This window comes from Zonotrichia albicollis, chromosome 2 (assembly GCF_047830755.1).
Source record: "Zonotrichia albicollis isolate bZonAlb1 chromosome 2, bZonAlb1.hap1, whole genome shotgun sequence".
Lineage (NCBI taxonomy): Eukaryota > Metazoa > Chordata > Aves > Passeriformes > Passerellidae > Zonotrichia > Zonotrichia albicollis.
This window is the reverse complement of record NC_133820.1, coordinates 51,224,925-51,246,260: the sequence shown is the minus strand read 5'-3', so window position 1 is coordinate 51,246,260 and position 21,336 is coordinate 51,224,925. Positions and strand designations below refer to the sequence as shown.

General features: G+C 42.4%; 1 protein-coding gene across 2 annotated transcripts in view; it reads left to right on the top strand.

The window, feature by feature from the left end:
• MTMR2 (myotubularin related protein 2) overlaps nt 1-21,336 on the top strand; it is a 59,943-nt gene that overhangs the window by 17,628 nt on the left and 20,979 nt on the right. The window contains exons 2-5 of one of the 2 annotated variants that reach the window (XM_005492073.4): nt 3,932-4,037; nt 16,995-17,070; nt 20,305-20,399; nt 20,577-20,687. In XM_005492073.4, the coding sequence (XP_005492130.2) occupies nt 3,932-4,037; nt 16,995-17,070; nt 20,305-20,399; nt 20,577-20,687 (388 nt within the window). The remainder of the gene's footprint in view (nt 1-3,931; nt 4,038-16,994; nt 17,071-20,304; nt 20,400-20,576; nt 20,688-21,336) is intronic. The other variant, XM_074535146.1, reaches the window with a different exon arrangement.

The following is a 21,336-nucleotide window of genomic DNA, read 5'->3' as shown; positions in this document are numbered from 1 at the left end:
GTGCAGAAGCCATGGCAGGGGCATGAGCAAATTATTTGCTTGATTTGATGCAGAGGGGCTGGTGGCAAAGCATGGAGGGAGCTCTTGTGTCCTCACTCTGAGTTTGTGTGCCGGTCCCAGGATGCTCTCCTGTTCTCCCTTATCCAAAGGCATATGAAACTCTGTGGTTTGAGGATCTTTGCTGTTGTATTGGCAGCAAAGGGGAGCTAAGATTGACTAAACCACTGAAACTAATAAACTTCCCATGTGCATGCAGGGACATCAGATTAATTAGTTTGCTAAGCAGTGGAGCTGGAGCTGTGCAGCTGCCTGACAACGATAAGAGGAGAGAACCACAAACCAGCGGCCTTTCTGCTGTCTGCTCCTTCCTTCCATCTCAGCTCCCTGGAAATGGCAGATGAGGAGAACAGAGGTAGCGAGCCAAACATATGCAACCTATGCATCCTGTGCTGAGCTGCATAATCCAGGGGTATTGTTTGCTGTGTCTGCAGGCATTGCTTCCCCAAGGCTCCCACTGCTGTCACTGGAGGGAGGCTTCACTGGTGGTTTCTGCAGGAACACAGGGACATTGGTGTGGGGAGCTTCTGAAAATCTACTTCTAAAATGCAAATGCTTTTGTTCTTTAACAGCCATTTGAAGCCAAGCATGATCAATAAACAGAAAACACAGTCACAGCTCAGACATGCTGTGTATTATTGTTCTCTCCCTTTTCTTTTTCTTTTCCCCCTGCATAATGCTGTTTGGCCCTTAGTTTGAAGGTGAAATTAATTAACAATTTCATAAAAATCTTTGGTTTATAATTATTAGAAAATCGCTGCTTGTGTATTAAGCAGTCACTGGAAATGCATCTGGGCAGACAAGTTGTGTCAGCAGGAAACCTGGTGAAATGTTGATCCTTTTGTTAGCACTCTCCCTCCCTGGGAGCTGTTCAGAGCAAGTTAGGCAGACAGCTCTTGGGAACTGTTTGGGTCTAGCTTGTCCTCACTTTGGGGCAGAGACTAGCACGCTGCACTAAACCTGTCTGGTCTTTCCAGCCCCCTTTTCTGTCTCTAAAGGACATTAAATTTTTGATGGAAATGGTTCTGCCAGTAGGTTACTGTGATTTTGCTGTGGTTGCTTGGTTGAGTAAGCTGTCCTGCATGGGCCACAGGGCCAGGTCAGCTGCTGGTGTGCCCTGGCTTGGGTACTTACACCTGTGCTAAAGGATTCGTAAACTCAGCAGAGCTGCTGACCTTTAAAATGCATTTAAATACACAAAAGAGTGGGCCCTGAAAGGGGAGGGAGCTAGAAGAGTGTCTGCTTGGTCTTCATTGATGACTTTTGAGTACCTTAAAGTACACTGTAAGTGCCATATCCTTATAAGTTGCTGTACAGTAAATGGGTGCTGCTCTGTGGAATGATTAAATTAAGTGCTTTTTTTTTTTTTTTACATGCTTTTAAAAATAAAGATAATTAAATGGGTGCAAAGACAAAGGTGAAGACTGACCGTGCAGAACCAGGCTGAAAGAAGTTTCAAGGGAGCACATAAGGGGTCTGAGCTCATTTAAGGAGAGTAATGTAAAAATGTGGTTTAGTGCTAAGCCTAATTTAGCATGCCTGCAGGCTGCTGTGCGCAAAGTGTTTTCAGCCTTCCTCATCATCTCCAGATACAGATTCCTTCCCTCTCTTGTTCTGCATCTGATGATTTATATAGCCATGTAATGAATCCAATCAGCCTTGTTACCCAACAGCAGACTCTCTTCATGTTTATTAATAGTTTACTGCCCTGTCAGATGGGCAGATTGAGCCATGCATCCCATGATGCCTGTCCAGCACAATGGAGATGGCAGCAATGTGCACTCTGGGTCCGGAGGAGAGAGGAATGTGAGCAGTCCAGCAGCAGCAGCAGAAACTTTATATCAGATTTGTTGTAATGTGAAACTATACCCAGATACAGTGCTTATATGAGGCCTTTTCCTTCACAAGAATTGGAGGTTTTACAGATTTGGTTCTTGCTGTTTTGGTGTAAGATGATTTTCTGCCTGAACAGAGGCTGTAGGGTGGCTGGGGCATGAGTTGTATGCACAAGTCACTCTGGTCATCCAGAATTGTGTGAGTTTACCTGGCAACACCACTGGAGCTGAGCACATTGGAAAGCTGAGTGATTGGCTGTTGAACCTTGTACAACAAGTGCATTCTGTGGAATTGTGCTAATCGATTGGCACACCAGTGTAATTTGTTTTAAATAACTTTTTACTGTTCCTAAAGGTTCCATTTTGAAGTTTCTACTTCTCAGGATGAAAGAGGTGCCAGTGCTCTTTAATTCTTGAACAGACAGGACTAACTCCCAGCAAGAGCCCAATTTTTCTGTGGTCCTTTTTAACACTCCCTGTGCAATACTTTGCCAAACTCCAAAGAATAGAAATAAAAATGGAACATTTTGGCCTTTTGGTGGTTGTTTATCAGGAGCAAAACAATTTTCAGACAATAACCGAATCTCCGGGCCCTTTGGAAGCTCAGATACAGCTATTTCTAGGTTGTCACATGTCTAATTAACATAAGTAGTAACAGTTAGTACTCCTGGTGGTATTCTGCTTCAGCCAAGGCTTCCAAGTCTGATAGCTGATCCTTAAGAGTATCTTTACACCCAGCTAATACCTTTGTGGGGTTGGTAAGAATTAATTGGCACAGGTAGTATTTATCTCTGTACAGTGACTTCAGGAAGTAACATTGTACCTCATAGGATCTTTATTTGCAGCCATCTGGGGTTTTAAAAGCCTTGGTATCAAATACTCATTTTAAGCAATTAGGGTTCTAGGAGAGGTTGCAGCATAAAAATGCTGTAAAATGTAAGCTTATTTTAATTGTTTACAGCTATATTAGGAAAACTGTATCGAAAAGGGAAATTTTTGTTTTGCTTTGTTATTTAGAGAATTGTATTTTATATCACCAGAGACATATGCTGGGAGAGTCTTTTTATTCTCCTCAGCTTTGCATGCATCCTTGAAGAAGAAAAGTTGTGTGCAATGAAAAGAGTTTTAATTCTGAATTTCTTCCCCGCTGTACAGCTGCGGTCGGGGCTGTGCTGGCGCGCGTTCAGGAGTCTGTCTGTTTTCATCCCCTTGCAGCCCACTAATATCTCCCATCTGAAGGGCTGAAATGGAGGCCCTTAGCTCTGTAATTTAGGATTTGTTCCAGTGCTAAGGAAACTTCCCCATCCAACCATCCAGGAGCCAGTCTGACAGTCGCTCTCTCAGCACTTGAGCGGGGAGCAAAGCCCCCTTGCAGCTGCGCACCCCGCGCTCACAGACAGACCAAGATGCGTTACCATCTCCACCCCGGATTTCCCGCAGCAGGGCCTAAGATGAGTCCATCCTTAAAACAACTTAATCTTGGTGGAGTAACTAAATAACAAAATAGCAGCTCAAGCTGGTGCCTCTGAGGAGGGACCCCAAACAAAGGAAGCCCTGGGCTCTTATACTCTGCCAGTGTAAATGCAGGAAGGTCTGGGGTCACTGGCTCCTGCCGTGTCTCTGGGTGTCCGGTCACCTGGCCGGGCTGCAGGTCCCCAGGCCCTTGGCTGTGCAGTGGGTTGGCAGTTCTGGCCTCTTGGCTCAGGCTCTCATCACACACAGGCCAACCTGCAGCTCCACTGAGCTGCTCACCCAGCTTTGGGCACTGAGTGGGTTCCTCTGCTCAGGGTGGTGGTTGTGGTTAATGTTGGCTCCGTCAGAGCTGAGTTTTAGTAAAGAGTTGTGTACGCTTTGGTAATTGCTGGTAATGGCAAGTAGAACAGGTTGTCTTAAAGCACTGCTGAGGGCTGAATAACTGAGAGTGGAAAGGGAGGAACAGTGAGAAATGCCTGATATGACTGTAAGAGAGTGGCTGGACTTGTCAGCTTTTGAACTTTCTCGAGCACAGTTTTGATACGCTCTGGTGTTTCTCTTTGTAGCGCTTCCACATCGCAGTCGGACCATTCCACTCACACCAAATCTGCTTCTGCTTTGTCGTCTGACTCCATCTCCACCTCAGCAGACAACTTCTCTCCAGATTTAAGGGTATGTTTTGTTTAAAAAAAAAAAAATACAAAAATGTGACCTCCTTCAGAGAACATCTTGCTTCTGTGAGTTTGCTATGGTAAAATAATGTCAATTTTCAGTAATGCCAAAATGTATTTAGCCAAGTTACTGAAAGGACCTGAAGTCAAACAGGTGAAATTGAAGTTTAATCTCTACCATATGATATGCTTCTTTATAAAGTTGTTTAATCTTGAAAAAGCTAACTCTGCAATCCTCACTTGGAGGTGAATTTTCAAAGTTGCTCCATTTTCTTTTAGATGCTTTAAGTAAGTGAAATCCTCAACCTGTCAGTTGTATATACGTTTTCCTCCTTATGTATGTATGTATGTATGTTATGTGTATGTATATATACATGATGTGTTCAGTCTTGAGAGCTTCTGCCTGTTTGTAAACACTGAGTCCTTGGAAGTATCTTCTTTCAGAGCAAGATTGTAATCTCCAAGCTAATAAAAATATTCTTCTGTCACAATGAATTGCTCTGACATAAGAAAGATCCAAACAGGGCTCTTTTAGGTCTGCTGTTAGATTAGTTAATTATAAATTCAGAGTTCTAGTTCGGTGTCACAGGAGTTTTGAAAGCTCCTTGTATGTTTCTCTTATGAAGCCAAGGGGTTTTTTGATATATCTTAGCTCTAAAAAAAAAGTCTCTGAGTATAAAACTGTTGGTAGTGGTACATTGTACTAACAACTTCTGCATTTCTCAGCTGTGGTTGAGAATCTTTGTAAAATGTAAACACAGTAAAATTGCATAAAAATCTCTGAGTACAAAGCTAATTCCTTTGACAAGCATGGTGATTTTTCATCCCATGAGTGCTTTCTCAGTCATCCATAATTAACAACTGAGAGTCCACCTGTTCATGACAAGTATATGAATGTTTCTTTCTAAAGGCAGCTTATTAGCCAATTTTAAGCTAAGATTTGGAAATTAATCAGTAGTTTATGTGCATTCTATGATAGCTTGCACCTTTTGCCTATGGATACAAATAGTTATCTTCTGAACATGCCTGGGTGTGGAAATTTGTAATATGTCTCAAGTTGTCCCTCTGTGAAGTTAGGGTATTCAGTCACTCTAACATACAGGAAATATCATTTTTAGCCTGAGGCTAAGTGACTTGTTGATATGAATAAAATACCCTGCCATATGTTTTAACATAAGTTATAGGTCAGGCAAGAACAGAATTGAAGTAGTTGGAAGTGAAAATGGATTTGGAAATCCATAGATACTTTGTAATTTGGGTTGAGATGTTAAAAACACCTTAAAGCCAACTTTACCAAAGGGATTGGAGTGTATAAATAGCAGTTACAGATCTGGGAAGTTGGTGGTTAATAAAATACAGTCAGTTTCTTGCTCCTAAGTCCTGTAGGCCGTATTTTCTCCTGTGCATATGAGGAGACATGTCTGTGCATTTTATAGTACTTAAGTCTTCTTGCTGATGCTCTATCTCTTATCAGTAGGGATTTTCATTTTTAGGTAGCTGTTGCTTTATAGGATAATGCCTGAAGCTTACCATGTTCAAAGCTTTGAAATGGCCCTTATAAAAGGGTTGGATCCTGTTCATTTGCAGTTGAGAAGCAGTGGATAAAGCCCTAGAGCCTGCTACCACTTCCCTTAAGAGCAGTACCTTTGCCTGATCATTTGTTAAGGCCTATTGTGTTTGCTTTTGGATTGCATGCAGCAAAAGCTGAAGCCAAAGGATGGAAACTCATGTGTTGTTTTCTTTATATTGCTTCTTGCACCTAGAAGGAAAGAAACTACAGCAGATCCATGTCACCTTCATAGTTGTGCAGCCTTCAGAAAAAGTGGTTTAAATCTTTGTTGTTAGCATTGCTGTTGCAACCACTGAACTGTTCTCCCCTTTGAGAACAAAGAGATCCACAATCCTGATACTCCTCTGGCTCCAGACAAAATACTGTACAAGCATATAACCATTCATGACTGTTTGTTCCCTACATAATGACTTTCTTCTTTAATAAACAAGGAATTGGTGGATTTACAGTAAGTAGGTTTATGCATGAGGTGCAAGAATATTGTTGTAGCATTCCCAGGACTTGAAGGTTAGAAATGGGAAGAAACAGAGTGGCTTGTAACTTTAATTTGTTCTCTATTATGTGTATGGTTAAAGACTGTAGACAAGCCCATGTGGTTCATTTTGTAAGATACATAACTGGTGCATGACAAAAGGTATATGAAGGAGTATTTCCTTCCAAGACAGTAAATGGATACTGTTGCTGTCTCCTTAGGTTTCCTGGATTAAATCTGTTTGGGCAAGTCTGCATTGAAGCTAGCCAACCACAATTCTTTTGCATTCAGTAGAAGGACATAGATCATTTATGATCTATCCATCTCAGCTTTAAGGATATGTCCATGTTAGGTGAGAATGTAGTGGAGTTGAGCTAGAGAAGTCCTTGGTGCAGATGTTGGGAGCATACTTTGAGGGGCAGCAAGTGATTTGTGTGGATCCCAGCTTTAACTGGACTCAAGTAAATGAGCAGTTTTATCTGCTTTGAGGACCTAATGTATTTCTCTTCTGACTGTGGAGAGAGTGCAGACTAGTATCTCCAGATACAGACTTGTAAAATAGAGGTAAATCCTGTCCCTCAGATGATATTGGGCAGGATTGATTGAAATGCCAGTCACTGACTTTGCCACCTACCTTTGCTTTCCTCTAGCTTTAGTGCAAAGTAGCTTAGACTAGCTTTTTGTAGGACACGTATATTGTTAGTAGAAAAACATATTGAAGAAAGATGTGATTCCCCCCCCTCCATGCTTTGCTGTAAATCACTAAAACTAGCCTCAGTGAGCTTTTCCATTACTATCTCCCTGCCAATGCAGGAAGTGTGTCAGGCTTTGGTTATGTGTAACACATGTTCAACAAGAGCTGGGTTTAGAGAGTGACATAACGTTTTAAACTCTGAGCACTCATTTAAGCAATGTTTTTCAGTTTTGATTTTAAGGGACTTTTCAGTCAGTGAGTGATGCTAGCTTGGAAGCTCTAAATCATGACAAAATCTCTGCCTAAGCTCCTCCATGCTGTTTGGAGACCTTCGGCCCTGCCAGTCAGCTCCGTGATAATATATGGAGATATAGTTCTGTTTCAGACTAGCCCTTGACTCTTTGCATGAGGCTGCCTGCAAGCAGCAGTTGTTCATAGAAATGCAAAGATGTCTTCCATGCTGGGAGCTTTCCTTCCCGGTGCACTGGACTGTGACTGCTATTAAGTTACAGACTGTATTGCACAAGCCACCAGATGGTGAACATAATTGACCTGTGGTCACAAAACACTTGGCTAGATGTGAGCTGGTGATGCAGCAGGGAAATTGAATAAAGTGTTCATCTTTTTACTGTTGCTGTATGAAGACTTGACCGTGTATTTCTCTGCATCATTGCTTGGTTCTGTTCTCACATGGAGGTGCACTTCACGTTTTCATGTGTCTGTACAGGAGCAGAAGCTATGCAGGCAGACATGGCCTTCACCTGACCTGCCAGTTGTATTTCCGTAAGTCCCTTTGTACACACGGACAAAGTCCAAGGGCCAAATCCAAGAACAGGCAGTGCTTTCTGTTATCAAAGGTGTCAAACAGAGGGACTTTAAGAGCAGCGGAAGAGAAGTAAGGAAGTGTTACAGGGAAACATATTTTAACTATCTCGAAATTCTGATTTTGACCATACGAATTGCATTTGTGTGCCTGGGGAAAATGGGCTTCCTTTCTTTGGAGCATTAAGCTGTTGATGAACAAAGGCACAAAGGACTGGCTCTGGAGAATGAATGATGCTCTTGTCCATAAGCATGGTCATATCAGGACAACCCTGTCAGTGACTGGAAATTAGCCCCTGCCACATTTTTCGAGGACTCCAGTTTATAGTAAGTGCTGCATATTTCATAAGAATTATAGTAATTTTCATTTTGAAATATCCCAAGAGATGGAAGATCTCGATTCCCTCCTTGCACCTCTCCCCAGTAAGTCCTTTTTGCACCTCCCCCTTTCAAGGAAACAAACCCACAGAGTAGCCAACCTCTGGGTTGCAAAATATTGATTTCATGCAAATTAGATAGGGAAAAAAGCCAGATGCAGTCAGTTTTCTGTCTCCTTTACATGGAAATAATACTCCCCAAGTGCTCATCTAGTTAGAAAAGAGCAAAGACAGCAAACATTGCTAATTTTTCCTATATAGAGGTACCTAAAGGCTTGAATGTGGAGTAACGCACAGAAATCTCTGGAAGCATTTATGATTGCCATCTATTAGGAATGGAAAGCTAAGGAGAATGAGCAAATGGCCTTCATATGTTCTCAAAAATATTTTCATCTCTTCCTAATTGACTGCCATATTTCTCCTAGCTACAAAGTGCAAGAATGTTCTTTTTGTTGAGTAAAACCAGGTAAGAGGTGGCTTCCCCCCCTGCCCCCTGTTAGTTATAGTTTTGTAAACTGAAGGACAGATCAGGCAGGAATGAACAAGCATGGTATTTAAAGGGAGTACATGGATTTGTGATTGCATGCAGTGCCTGCCAAGATTTGATTTTCTGTAGATGTTTTTTGCACGGAATGAAACATCTTTGTTCCCTTCTGTATGATTGTTTGCTCATTATAAATATATAATTATCTGTATCAAGCTCAAAAGTGAAATTCTCAGTAATGGAGGCAGTATTCTGTGACTTATTTTAGTTGGTAGAATTTATAACCCTGGTTTTGTTCAGCATTTTTCTGTCACTTAAAACTATTGATATGAAATTCACTGAACTAGTTTAATGGTTTCCTTGAAACTTTTAATTTTCTTTTTGCATGTAAGTTGTTTGTTAAACAAAATTCAGTAAAAATAAAGGATAGAGTCAAGCTAATGTGCTGTCCAAAGTTTTTGAGCAGCCCATGGAGAACAGAGGCATTGTGGTTTGAGACGTATGTGGAACCCTTGGCAGTGAAGAAGGTTCTGTATTAAAAAATGTTGGACTTGTCTGAATAGATAATATCTGCAACCTTCTGTGCCAGGGAGCGTTGCTGAGTTGAGTCAATGATGACTTTCTGTCAGAGCCTAATGAGAGAATTGTCTTGAGGCACCAAGCCATACAAACTTGAAGAGACAAGCCAGCCGTGGTTGAACGAGTGGCCCTCAACAATGTTTTCCTTTGAGCTTCTAAGCTTTGCCTTGCAGTTGTGCAGCGAGGGCCCAGGAGATTCACCAGCCCAGGGAATCTAGAGAGGCTGTTCTTTGTCACTGGACATTCGGGTCTGAGTGGAGAAGAGCATCGTGGAAAAAACAAAGCAGAAAACCCCAGGGAAGCACTGCATGGTGGCTGCTTCCTCCTGCAGAAGAGTCTCTTTATAGTACTTTAGGGATTGTATTTCTTTTTTTTTAAATACAATAACCTTCAGCTTCTTTTTAAAGATTTTCAAGACAGTGGTAAGTAAGCAAGTGATTTCTCAAGGACTTTTATGCTTTCTCAAAACATATATGGTAGGCAGAGATCACAGTTTGTGATTTGTTTTTTTTAGTTGTGTCGGGAAGGAGTAGTTAAAAGTAGTTGCAGTGTACTTTGTATGTTATTACTGTCTTTAGAGTAGTGTAATACGTGATCTGTTGTCAGAACATTTTTGGTAACTTAAGAACTTCTTGTGTTTTGTTTTTTTAACGAGCTAGGAGGCTGCCTTTGGCCAAGTGCTCTCTTAGGAGCTGAATGGGCTTGGTGTGGTCTTTTGACGGTATATTTGATTCTTTGTGTACTCTTCTGAAATGATCCATGTGTCCATGGTGTTTTGTCTTTTACCCTATGAACTTTTAATATCCCAAAGGAATAAGACACAAACATTTCCCTTCAATTAATATCTTGCAGCTCTTAAGGTCTCTAACATAGTTTTTCAAGCCATCTGGTCATAATCCTCAGAAAAGTCCCTGTGCCTCAGTCAGGCAGAGATATTTCTGTTCTTTCCCATAGTCTTTCTCCTGTGGTATTCTTGATGATTCAAAAATAATCAACAAAGTCCATTTACTTGCTTGATTTATGTTTTATTGCATTTCCAGTAGGATTCTTAGCACACAAATCTTCTCTAAGTACACTTGAAATAGCCATAAATGGCAGCTGAAATTCTCCTCAGTGTAGTGCACTGTTTGCAGTCATGTAAGCATGGCTTCTGTTCCATGGTCCTGATGGTTGAGCACTGAAAGGACAGAAGCACCTTAGCAGTGAAATGCTGGGAAAAATGTGCCCTTTTTCCTGTTGTAAGAAATGTCTCATTTAGAGAAGAAACCGATCCACCTGTGAAAAACTGTCCTACAGAAGCATACTCATCTTGTTTCTGCACAGATCTGTGTCAGTTCTGCATCCTCTGTCAATGTCAGCTGGACAGAATTAGACCACTGTGGGGATTTTTTTTCTGGCATGAATGGAAAGAGCTTCTCTGTCTGTTTTGTTTCAGACATTTTTACACCATCGCTGGAATAATGATAAATCTTGATGCACCTGCTGTAGTGTCACTGTCCTTCATTGATTGACGGGTGGGAACGGCCATGAAACAGGAAAGGGATGGAGTGGTAGGGCAGTTCAGGGGAAGGAATAGGTGAACATGGTTTGCAACCCCCCAAAAGGCATTTAAAGCAGAGAAGTATTAGTTTTGTAAGTGTATATGTTTTGCTATTAATTTACAAATAAAGTAACTAAGTTAATCAAATATGTAAAAGTAATCCTATGGCTAAGTCTTTGCAGGAAGGCTGACTTCCCTTATGCGGTTCTTTGTGACAGCAGACAAGAGCCAGCTCTGACACAAAAGCTGTCTTTTATACCTCAGCTAAGACAACCTGTCTTACAGGCTTTGGAGTCATGCTGTTTTAAATTAAATCCATGCAGTATTTGTATCTGATTCGGGTTCATTCCCTGCTGCCTCTCAGCACACAGCACATTTGTACTTCTCTGAAAACATAGGATATGACTGCTCAGTTGTTTGGGGATGTCCAGGAGATTGGGTTTTGCTATGCTGACCACAAGGAAGGACCAGAATTGGGATTTGCCCTTCCAGATCTGCGCTGACATTCCTTTACCCTAGTTCTTAGCCTTCAGTGGGAGGAAGGGTACTTATCCTAAAGGTGTATCTCCTAGGTATCCTGCTTTCCACTGACTGCTACACAGTGCCTAGGGGGACCAGCACAGATCTCCAGTTTCAGGTGAAATCGTATTTCTGCAGCTTACTGACTACACTGCCTGTAAAGTTGAAAAAATGGTGATTAAGGAGGGCATTTAATCATTTTCCATTTCTTGAGACAAAGACATTAAAAAAAAAGGGAGCAAAGGAAAGTTTAGATGTGTTAAGTACAACCAGAATATTCCCAGGTAGTCCTTTAAGTGTAAAGTATCAGAGAGATATTTTCCTATAGGAGATTAAACCTCTTACTTGGCTTTTGAGTTTCAACTCCATATTTGAAAAGATAGATTTTTTTAAACACTACTCATTCTCTCTGTGTGTTTTTGTACACGTACAACATGTGCATTCTTGTCCCTTCAGCATGTCTTTCAGCTGTTGCTGCTGACCAGTGTGTGCTCACAAGGTAGACAGAGACATGCCAAATCTGAGTTCAGGGGCTGCAGAAGCAAGGGGTGTGTGTATAACATTTGTCTGTACAGGCAGGTTATATGTGTTTATGTCAAGGGACCAGTTAAGTGACCGCCCTCCTGCTGTAGGAAACAAAACAGGACTGTGTAGCTGGAACAAAAGCAGTTCCTAGCTTGGAGAGCTTGTCTTCTCAGTAGATGGAGCAGACATGGGGAGAGGTTTTGGGGAAAGGAGTAATGCAGGAGCAAGGTGTTCATGCTGTCGGATTGAACGTGTCAAACCAGTGCTGTGGCTTTATGCACAACAACTCTGTTCAAAATGTGCAAAGTGACTTGGAGTGTGTAGGAGGTTACCAAGGAGAGATTAACTCAGAGGAAAGGAAAAAAATTACAAAAAAGGGTACATTTTAATATTGTCTAAGCCAAAAAAGATTCCTTTTGCTCATTTTTATTGTGATTCAGGACAGAATAATCTTTGCAGACTTATGAAAACTGTTACACAACAATTTGGTAACATACGCCTCTCTCCCCTTCAGTTGTGTAAAGCCAAACAATCTGACCTTTGTGGGTTTCAGGACTCAAACATTCAGGAGAAAGTTGCAAAAGAATAATTGGTAGATGGCTAGAAGAGACCTCAGGTGCTCTCCTCATGCATCTTCATTATCAGGAGGCTTGTGCAGTGTCCGGGGATAAAATGACTCTCTCCCTGGTTGGTTCAAGCTGCTCCCTCTCTCCTGCCTGGGTTTTGCTTGCCTTCACTCCTGCAGTCACACTCTAAGCTAGTCCTGGCAAAATGATCCAGGTTATGGGAAAACTTCCATTATAAAAGTCATAAAGCGGGCCCTGGGCATCTTGGGTGAGCTGGACACTAAGGCAGTGACAGGAGGAGGCAGTCCTGGCTTGGCCTCAGGCAGCCCAGGACAGGATTGTCAGCCAGGCTGTGCTGCATCGCTGGCTGGCAACCGCCTCCCCAGGCAGTACAACAGGAAAGCACATCGGCTCTTTCCTTCATGGTCAGAAAGCAAACTCAGAATTTAGGGTGTCATGTACCCTCTCAGATCTTTCTAGAACAGTGTTCAGTGGTGCACAGAGCTCTAAGACCTGTGCATAGAGTGTGCTTGCAATTCCACTCTGTACCACCCCTGTTGGCAGCAGCTGCTCAGGATGAGCTGTGTGCACAAATTGTGCAGGAACATCGTCCAGAAGAGGGATTTTTGTAGCAGCATGCTGGCTGCTGTGTTAGGAGGCAGTGTGAACATGTGGTTGGAGACACTTGCCAGAACTGCAGTACCCTGAAGCACAGCAGTCTTACCTTTTTAGCAGATCCTAAATATCTTTCCCTGACCTCATACAGGCAAGCAAAGGAGATCATTATTTTGTTGCTTAGATCTTGAGGTTGCCTCAACAGAACTGCAGTTTCCCTGCGTTGGGGGCAGTAGTTGGGAGGGCATGAGAGAGCTCTGCACCTTCAGCTGGGCATGACTGCTGGAGCTTACACAAGGTGGGATCCTGGAGTAGAGAAGTGGTTGTTGAATGTAGCAGTGTGGGTTTGTTCTGCCAAGTTGCTGCTTGAGCAGAGGACAAAGGTAGGTGGTGGCACAAAGTCCTCACACCCTCTGAGCTGAGCCAGGACATGTGTTTAGGTTCTAAGGTACTCCCATTCTCAGTCTCTTAGCTGTTTCATCTAGAGGGAGAGCTGCTGACAGGTGGGTTGGGTACATGATGTTACTTGGTAAAAGAAGACAGAAATAAAGGCTGTTCTGGTGTGTAACAGGACTTCATTCCTCCAGAGATTCAGTTACCAAGCATAACATTTTTGTGGGGAGAAGATAATGAAGACCTGGTTCGGCTTAGAGGCAAGGCAGAGTATTCCACTGGTTTTTGGTCATTGTATATGTTTCTTACAGAAACCATCTTAGTGATGACTGTGACAGAAAGAGCCATGTGAAACTCTGTCATTGTGGTCCTTTTCCTAAGTAATAATGATTTGCCCAGCTCTGGTGTCTTCTGCATTGCAGATACCGAAGAATTCTTTGGTTTTAGTCCCACTGAACAATTTCAAAGGCTGAGGCACACGGAGGTGGCACATTTCAGCTGCAGGCATATGTGGTACCTGCCTGAGTAGCATTTATGTATCAGCAGCTGCTGTCCCCCCCTGTAGCCAGGCTGCCACAGTCATGTCCCTGGCTCCATTCCCTGCTTCCTCGCCTTATTGGTGCTCTTAATTTAATTTTGTAAGGTTTGCAGAGGGCTAAATTTGGGCCCAAGAGTGTTATTTTTAGAGTCTTGAAAATAGGCTAATGTACAAAAAAAGATTTTTCTCACAGTTTAATGAACCGTTTTTGGATTTTGAGGGGGAGAGGAAGATTGGCAGTAAGATGGAAGGGCTTTTCATGTCACCTCCTTAGTCATGTAAGGCGCAAAGGGCCCATTTATGACACTGACGTCATCTCAGAGTTTCATGTGCTTTGTCCCATACCATTCTTTCTCCTTGATCTGTTTCCAAAACTCCTCTTCTCTTATCCACCCACTTTTCTTACCTGCTGGTGGTCACTGTCCTTGGCTGGTGCTGCATATGTCTTCTCCTGTCTGCTGCTTGCATTTTCAGCCCCACACAGATTGTATTTCTCTGAATCAATTTTAAGGAGCCATTGATGGAAGTGTGTTTCAGGAAAATGCCTACCATTCATTTCTTGGTTTCTGCCAGGTTGGGTTTCAAGTGCCCAACTAGAGGCTCATTCAAAATCTGCTGCTGAGCAGACAGTGCAACGACTGGCACAACAGAGAGAAGTGTTTGTCCTGGGCTTTCTGACCATGTCTGTCTCGGCCTTGTGGAAAGGATGGCAGTTTTCCAGGGGTTATATGCTTGTACCTTTGAAATCACCATGGAGTCAGTGCTTTGTTACCTGAGACAGGTACTGTGCTGAAGTCACTTGAGGGGTGGTGAAAATGAGTTTAGTCCTCAAGACTGTAGCAAAAACCCCCCAAAATAGTAAGAGGGGAGGCAAGGAGGCCGACCTTGAGGTGCTGTGCTTCCAGGAAGCTGGCCATCTGCTGCCCTTGGTTAAAGTGAGCACAGGTTTGGATTGCTAACCCTTTCCTCTGATCCTGGGGACATTTCAGAGAAGTGTGAGTGAGCAGATGGATTTTATTAGACCTAGAGGAGACACTTTTTAAATTGAAAAGGCTTTCAACCTTGTCTTCAGAGAATGATGTTGACATGGAGGTCCTTGTCTTTCATACTGCTAGCCTATTCCCTCCTTCTCTCCCCCACTTGCAGGACAGGGTTTAAAACCCACCTGAGCAGCACCCACCTCTGCCACCTCAGCAGATGTTTGTCATACCAAGTGCTTTCTATGTGTCTTACTTCATATTTGTTTTGGCTCAAGATAGAACCCAGTTTCCCAAGTGTTTACTGCTGGACGTGCTCCCGCTGACATCTGCAGGAGAGCAGTGAGTCCAGCTGTTGACCGAAGTGATCCTGGCAGCAGCTGCTGCCCGTGTGGGGTACGGACCTTCTCAAAGAAGCTGTGATCATGTTCTGAATGCAGAGTGTATTTTCACTCATGTCCTTCCAAGATAAAAGGCCAAAAAGATGACCACCACTTATGGGCTAATTAGCCAGAAGCTTCCATCTCATTTATCATAATCCAGATGTTACCCTGCTAATTTCAGGGCTGTTACTCAAGCGCAAAATTGGACTCACAGGAGTTGAGAGTGGGTCTACATCACAGGCTGTTGTCAGGGAGGCCCTTAATCAGGGCTTTGATGGGGTGTGTGATCTTTGGCCAACACAGCTGTGCTGAAAATAAGTCCTCAACATCGATTTCTGCTCATTATACCAGCAAAACCTTATTTTTACTGATGTTGCTGATGTGGGGGAAGAGAAGCTTCCTGGCAAGTTGCTACCAGGGTAAGTTCTGTCAGTGGTGACCTCTCCTTACTCATCCTGTGGACCCCAGCCCAACTGCTCTGACAGCCTCCCTGGTAAGACCTGATCTAAGTGGGTGCAGTTGGGAGGTTTCTGTTAGGGAGCCAGGACTGTACTTGCTTTTATTATTAATTTTTTTAAAGAGTCTTTTGAATGCATTTTTTAAAATGTACATCTTGTTCTCAAGAAGGCTTTGATCTTGTTAATCTTTTCATCTATGCATCAATCTGTTGTGTGAAAATGCTGGAATGTGCTCTTATTGTGGCAAGGGCTTTCTTTGGGTTTGTTTCCAATTTTTTTGCATAGTTTAGGGAATTTTTCTTCCCTGAGGCTCTCCCTCTGGCTTGATCCTACATGAAAGTTGACCACAGATGTGTCAGGTTCTAGAATGCCACTTTAGGCTATGTCTTTGAATTTTCTTTGCAGGGATTTCCTGATACCAATTTGAAGCAATTTTTTCCCCCTTTCCTTGCATTATGATAAAAAAAAAAAACATTTTTGGGTGAGCCTGCACATTCAGCTGTGAGCAGCAGCGAGCTCCCTCTGCCTGTCTTCATCAGGTGGGACACACACCACCCCTGAACTCAAAGTTTTGTGGTTGCTGTAGCATGAAGCAGAGTCTGGACTAACTTACCTGCTCGCTGTCTGTTTTAAGAGGTTGAGCAAACTCTACTGCTGAGGTTGTGGTTATTTGTCCAGTTCGAGACAGGGACAACACGATTAAATCCATCTACATTTGGCCACACAGACTTAGCCTTAACCTTGATCACTTATATTTGCATTTCTCTCCTAGTGCTTATAGATTTAGACCCCAGGTTATGCTTTCCTAGTTACAGCCATGCTTTCCTAAAATGTCCATCTGCTCATGATAGCAGCTGTTCTTGTGAAAACCTTTGTGTAAATGCAGTCAAAGGTCTGAGAAGTCATGCTCTGTGGTATAACATGAACCCAAAGGAAAGTGAAGAAGGAGTCATTTGGCAGCCAAAAATAAAGAAATCAAAACTGTACCTCCTATACATACCTGTCAAAATAGTACCTTTGTAACTGAGTCAAGTCAGGACTTTTGCAGCTGTGGGACCCTCACTGAGCAGAGTGGAGTGACCAAAGTGTCCTTTTCAGTTTTCGTCAGTGTAAACTAGAAATTGCTCTGCTGAATATTGATGTCATTGTAGTAGTCAGTGAGCACTTCAGCTGGGAGAGGAACGGATTCCTTTGGCTCTGTCCATAACTGTGCGGGAATTTGACTTGTGAAAGTGGCCTGGGCAATAGGAGTTTGGACCATGAAAGGACACCTTGGAAGTGTGCTGCCAAAGTACAGAGCCTGGTGTTGTCCTCTGAAGAGACCCTAGGCAGTACTTCAAGATCTTTGAATATTTGTTGTCCTTGATACTGTTGACCTGTAAGTGTAAACTTCTTGGTTTATGAAAACATAATGAATTTCTGTTTGTACTTGTATCTGTTGCCCAGGTGCTGAGGGAGGCAAATAAATTGGCTGAAATGGAAGAGCCACCTTTGCTGCCAGGGGAAACCATCAAAGACATGGGTACGTGAAGAGGAAATTCCTTACTGTTTGCTGACAAACAGTAGAATATCCATAGAGCAAAATATCCTGGTGTTAACTGACCAACAACAGCACATTGCAGATGTTTTGGGAACCACAATGAGATTGTTTCATTAATTGAGCAATTGCACAGCACATGGGCCAAGGTAACTGTGTCTTCTTTTAGCAGTAGCAAGTACAAAGCAATTCAATGCTCTTGCCGTGAGTGATGGGGTGTGAGTTGTAGAGCTCTGCATTTGCTGCCTCCTGAGAGGACATGGATCAACTGTTTCAGTTTGTCCTTGCCACAGGGTAACTTCCTAGGCTGACACAGCACAATTATGTGTCAAATCTCTGTCATGGGCTCTAGGAAAGGATACACTGCTTCTGCAGGGACTTTACTGTGATGGGGGATGGGTTTTTTTCTTTTTTTATCCGGACGTTCTGACATGCATCAAATTTGCTGATGCACTCCATTCTGAAGGCTTGAGTAAGCCTCTTGATTAACTTTCTGTGAAAGATTTTGCATTTGCTTTTTAACATGTTGCCTTCCTCTTAAAATGGTAAGGAAGAGTGCAACTTCAGTCCTAAACATAAAAAAATCAAAAAATGAAAACTGAAAATACTTCACAAAAAAATACACCCATCAACAGCAATATAAAAACAAGGAAGAAAACCTCCAAGCAACCTGCCTCCATAATTAATCTTTTTCTCAACCGCTTTCCTCAGAGTCCAAAGGACTTTGAACTCGTACTCTCACCATACACTGCGGACGGATCTCTAACTCCCTCCACAGATGCTATTAGCTCTAACAGTGAGGCAGTATTTTGAAGGGTTCCTAGGGAATGGTTTATAGGTCAGAGTTACCAGTGCTGTATCTGTTGGCAAATGGTGTGATGGTCGACATAAATCTATAAGACTGGATGGCTTTTGGAGTAGCCCAGACAGCAGCTGCCTGTTCCAGCAAGAAGCTAAAGGCAGCAAAAAGGAAATCTTTATTATTCATCAGCAATAATTGTTTCCTGTTAAAAGTGTGAAGAAAGGCAAATGTAATTCTCCTTGTATTTTACAGGGAAGGGAAGAAAATATATTTTCAGCCAAACCAATAATCTAGGGTAAGATTGGCCTGTAAAAGACAGGAATTCCACAAGCAGGAGAATTAGTAAATGTGGTTTCCAGTTTCTTTCTCCCATATGTATTCTCTTATACATACCAAAGGCCGAGCTCATTAGGCTTTCCCGTGGTGATAGCACCACTACAACCTCTCTATTATACCTGGCATTCATTCTCACAAACAGTGAAGCACTTTAATGCCTTGGAGATCCCTGTTTATCAAATAGAGGCTGCTAAAATCATGCAGCAGTGGCAGGGTTAAGGTCAGACAAGCCATGTGTGTAGGTACATTTGTACATGCGCAGTGTAATTAAGTAAAATTGTTTCCTTAGGAAACCAGGCTAATAAAATGCAAATGTGAAAGGTGGTGTGGCTTACATGCTGGCAAGGCCAGTGTTTGAGATCGTGCCTGGGGTTCCTTACCTGGAAAACATTTTTCTAGCACCTTTCCTCTTTACCCAGAAATCCTATTCCTTTTCAGATGTAAATGCATGCTTTTCTTATTAGTGGATTTTGCTGAGTTTTTTTTAAGCATTTCAAAATTGCATTTTGAATAATGGGAGAAACTAGGCAGGCTGCCCTCACCCTTGTTATGCTTCCTGAGTCTGCTTTCAAACCTATGTCAAACTAGCCTTTGAAAAGAAGTGATTAATAATCGGACACTAATGAAACACTTGGTTTAATTAGAAATGGCTATAAGCATTTTGTGTTTAATTGTCCTTCAAACAAATACATATAAATTTGTATAAATAAATAAATAATGGAATTACTAGCTTGTTTATTATAGATATGTATATTTTATTTCTTTTTAACCAGGTATTTTTTACTACATATTTTGCTGCAATTAGTCACTTCTGATGTTTTAAGGATCTTTCTCCACATCCAGATCTTGAGAGTCAATGAAGACAATGCAGAAGCAGAGCTGACTTGAGGATGATTTAGTTATATGAGTTGCCAGTGCCCTGGAATAAGGCAGACTTCTTCTCTCTCCCCCTCTGGGCTAAATCTCATGGGATAAAGGTAGAAGAAATTTAGGTTCCCATTCTGACCCCCTGGCAGCCTCACACCTTATGCTCATGGTGGCTGTCTCCTGGGTGGGAGGAGAGCCGTCCTCCTGACGCAGCCCTTGCAAAATGAGTCCCCTAGGGCTTGTAGGCTTGAGGTTATTCAGATGATCCAGGGAGTTTTTTCATGGATCTGGCACCTCAGTGGGTCTCCTCTTGTTTTTGAGGGATGTTATTACTTCTTGGTGATAGTGCAAACCATTGCCACAACACAACTGCTTCAGTGGCAGAAGAAGTGATAGGCAGCAGAGGTGGGGAGGCAACAACCTAAATCTTGGCATTTTTAAGTGATATAAAACAGAAGGGCAGTTAGAGGTGTTTGCTGTGGAAAGCCAGCAGCACCTCTTTCCCTTTGCTGGAACAAGTGAGAAATGTTTGAGGCCATTTAAGAAGGGGACTGTTTTGAGTCACCGTCACTCAGGCTCAAAAATAATTGAATTGTGCAGAGTAACTTGATCGCTGACTTCAGAGCTAAGATCACCAGCAGCTGGCTGCTACACAGATTCATGGCTCCTGCAAATCACTGTAGTTCTGCTGGCTTTTAGCATGAGGGCCTTCATCCCAGGGCTGACTCCACATGCAAAGGTGTACAGAAGGACCCAAGCATCTGAAAAGCCACACGTATGATGTATGAGAACTGCCTTCTCCTGCCCCTGGTGGCACAAACCATCTTGGGCACAATCCTTAGCTTCTATGCACATGGTTGTCAGCTTCAAATGTGTGCATCCAGGCACGAGTGGTCTCCTCTTTTCATGCATGACATTCTCAGCTACTGGCAGTAAGAGAAAACACTTTGCACTGAACACTGGCCTGTTGACAGGGGTAGCAGTTTTGTGCAAATGTAGGATTCTGGGTAATGGTACTGTCTCTACCCAAACTCTTAGCTTCTCCACAGAATTGAAAATTGCAAGTTGGCTCTAGGCTAGAACCACAGATTAAGCTTTTTTTAATTTTATCATCTGCAAGGTACATCCCACAAATATTGTTGCTGGCATAATTTTTCTCCCATAAATTAACTGTGAAATTTACATTTTCTTTCCTTTTTTTTTTTTTCCTTAAGCTAAGGATGTTACTTACATCTGCCCCTTCACTGGAGCAATCAGAGGAACCCTTACTGTTACCAATTATAGACTGTATTTTAAAAGCATGGAACGGGTAAGCTTTTGAAATAATCTGCTTTTGCTACCTTTTCAATCTTTAGATCTGGGTGTTGTTTGAGAGTATTTCTGTGTGAAATGTGGCTCTTTGTTTGGGAATATAGACATAAGGGAGCAGGAGCTGGGGATTTTTCCCCCTCCCCTTTTTAAACTCACAAATTTCAACTGTCTACAGGACCCTCCTTTTGTCCTAGATGCATCTTTAGGTGTAATCAACAGAGTGGAGAAAATTGGAGGTGCTTCCAGTCGTGGTGAAAATTCCTATGGCCTGGAGATTGTGTGCAAGGTAAACTTTTATCTGTGTTTTACAATAGGGGAAAGGGAACATATATTTTTAAAGGTTGTCTCTGTGGTAATGCAGGAAGTTCTGCAAAATGTTTCAGGCAGTATGACTTCACTGGTGTCAAAAACCATTATTTTAAAAGTAGTTTTCAGTATTCTCCAGCTCCACTCATTTGAGAAGAGATCCAAACCTTTTTTCAGGCTTTGTGCTGGGCAATAGTTTTCTTTGATCATGGAAGTATAGATCTGCATCCTCATTTCTCAGGGTTGCCCACCTGACTTATTCTAGGTAGACTCCAGTTACTGTGGATTTCAGTAGGCTTTATTTGCATTTCAAGAGCAAGAAAGGGGCACTCTTTCCCCTGAATCATTAACTCATGTTCTGCTGCAGTGCTTTGCCATGAGAGACTGGTGAGTAGCCATCAGTCCTCATCAGGGCTGTTCTTTCATTTCTTTCAAGGCAGTACATATTTCACATGTGCCTCTCAAGAACCCTTGGAATAACTGCAAATACAAAAATTAACAATTTGCCTCCTCATGTCTGCTTACTGTAGACCCACAAAGTAGATAAAACCACCATCTCTCCTCCTAAATCCCTATCTCTGGATGGCACGGCCCTTCTGCTTCCTTCAGTGAGCACATAGGAAGAGCTG